At 33.0% G+C, this 2500-nt stretch overlaps 1 protein-coding gene across 1 annotated transcript in view; it reads left to right on the top strand.

The window, feature by feature from the left end:
• The window catches only part of LOC122248652 (uncharacterized), a 320581-nt gene that overhangs the window by 135532 nt on the left and 182549 nt on the right, over nucleotides 1–2500 (top strand). The window contains exon 7 of the mRNA XM_086544744.1: nucleotides 477–677. Coding sequence (XP_086400870.1) covers nucleotides 477–677 — 201 coding nt within the window. The remainder of the gene's footprint in view (nucleotides 1–476; nucleotides 678–2500) is intronic.

The following is a 2500-nucleotide window of genomic DNA, read 5'->3' as shown; positions in this document are numbered from 1 at the left end:
CTCTTTCTCTCTCTCTCTCTCTCTCTCTCTCTCTCTCTCTCTCTCTCTCTCTCTCTCTCTCTCTCTCTCTCTCTCTCTCTCTCTCTCTCTCTCTCTCTCTCTTGTTCTTTCCTGTTACGTGTAGTTACTTCCGCCAAAGGATGGGTTATGTAATCGTGTGTGCACGTTGGCTTCTTGGTTAGTTTTCAGGATTGAGTGTTGAGTTCCGGACAGATTGAGATGATACTTTATGGGTGGGATGCCTATGGCCTAAGGATTAGGTGATTGGATTTAGTGATGAACTATATTTCTATACTGATTTATGATGGAATATAAGGATTTACCAGCAATACCATCCTTTACTAGAAAATGTATCCCCTAGTCCATCAGCTTCAACCTTTGTTCTTTTTAACTGTGGTAAACGCATGTATTTCGTGTCTTGAATTTTTAGGAGTTGGCGGAGGCTTCATCTCTCTTTCTCTCTCTCTCTCTCCCAGGGTCTCACTCGAGGCGAGGCGGACGTGGCGCGGTTGGCGTCGCTGGAAGAGACGAACAGTACCCTGAAGCAACAGCTGGATGACCTGGAGCTACTCACCCGCCAGCACCACACCCTCCAGAGGCACGTGCAGGAGAAGGACCTCGAGTGCGTCACCCTTAAGGAGAAGCTCAAGCTCAAGAACGAGCTGTGTCAGGATCTGGTGAGTGTTTTTTTTTTATTATTATTGTTATTATTATTATTGATGTTGTTGTTGATATTATTGGGTGTGTGTTTTTTATTATTGTTATTGTTGTTGTCTGGTTCGAATTCCTGTTCTTTTTTCTTTTCTTTTTTTTTGTACGTGGCTGTTGTCCGTGGATTATTATTTATTCTTATTATTTTTGTGATTAACTTATTTTATACACAACATCCTTGTGATGATGTGTTGTAAGGTGTTATATGTTGTCAGGTGTATTATGTGTTCCCTTCTCCAGCGTTTTATGAATTACAATGTTATTTGCTTTAATTGTCTAGTGTTCAAATTTTCTGTATTTTCAAAGAAGTTCTATGTAATTCATAACATTCACATTGTATATTTTGTTGCCATATGAAGATACTAGTGGTTAAATGTATGTATGTATGTATGTATGTAAGGATAGATGTATACATAAATGGATGTATATATGTATGAATATATAATATATATATATATATATATATATATATATATATATATATTATATATATGTATATGTATATGTATGTATGCATATATTTATAATTATGAATTAAGTGTATATATATATATATATATATATATATATATATATATATATATATATACACATAATGTATGTATATATATATGTATATGTATATATATATATGTATATATGTATGTGTGTATGTATATACGTATGTATGTGTATATGGATGTATATATATGTATATAATTATGTATGTATGTTTGTATGTATATATGTTAATTTAGGTTACGTTTATGCTAAGATGATATGTATCTCATTTTACACCTATAAGCCCTATAACCTATAATCTGTCAAATCCTTCAGAATTCCAAACAAAATGGAAACTAGGCCAAGGGTGCAATTAATTCCCCTATTACACGATCATAAGAATCCCCAATTTGTTAGGCCAAAAATAGATACAAAAAGATGGAATAATGTACGACATATTGCCACCGTGCAGCTTATTTGCAAAATTTTGGCGTTTTAGGAAAACAAAAAATCGGGGCTTATTTTTTTTATTTTTTTCGTTTTTGTCGTTTTAGAAAAAAAACGGAGGTTATTGCTCTTAGCTTTCGTTGTTCGGATGATTTTTTAAATTGTTTTTATTGTTTTTGAACTGAACTGACTAGATTGCACACTCGGTCTTATTTTCGACTTGAAAAGTGTACGAATAATTTTTTTGTGAGTAACGGAAAGCAACTATAATTAGTTTGAGTTGTTGCATGATTGCGAATGAGGAAATCGGTTTAGTTTACGTAAATTGAGTGACTTGTTGCATTATTTTTGGAGTGTAACATGTGTAAACTGAGTAGAATATTGAAGTTGCGATTTTTAAGTTGAGTTTAACGAGTATAAAGTGAGTGAAATGTTTGTTATTTTCACCCGTGTGCGATTGCAGTGTAGCTTTTATGCGAATTAACAAAAAAATCGGTATGTTTCACGTACATCGTTTGAGTTACGAATTTTGAATCTTTCTTTATTTTGTACAAATTGAGCAAATCGTGTAAAATTGTATTTTAATGTAGGGAATAACTAGTGTAAATTTAATAAATGTAGCAATTTGAGTAAATGGAGCGGAAAGGGTAACAGAAAAAAAGAATTATACCGTGGCTTTGGTATATTTTTTTTCAAAAGTTTAAGTAGCCTGGACAGTTTTAACCCGAAATTATTATTTTTTTTACTACAAAATTACTCATTTTTAGGCCAAAGCTGAGTAACTTCTTGTTCACTGTTAAATTAGGGCGCGTTAGTGTATAAAGAGTGAAAAAAATGAGACGTGAATTGACCCGTTTCCAGC

This window comes from Penaeus japonicus, unplaced genomic scaffold (assembly GCF_977035675.1).
Source record: "Penaeus japonicus unplaced genomic scaffold, GWHDUDI00000001_assembly GWHDUDI00000002, whole genome shotgun sequence".
NCBI lineage: Eukaryota > Metazoa > Arthropoda > Malacostraca > Decapoda > Penaeidae > Penaeus > Penaeus japonicus.
Note: the sequence above shows the minus strand (reverse complement) of the source record. Positions and strands in the feature narration are given on the sequence as shown.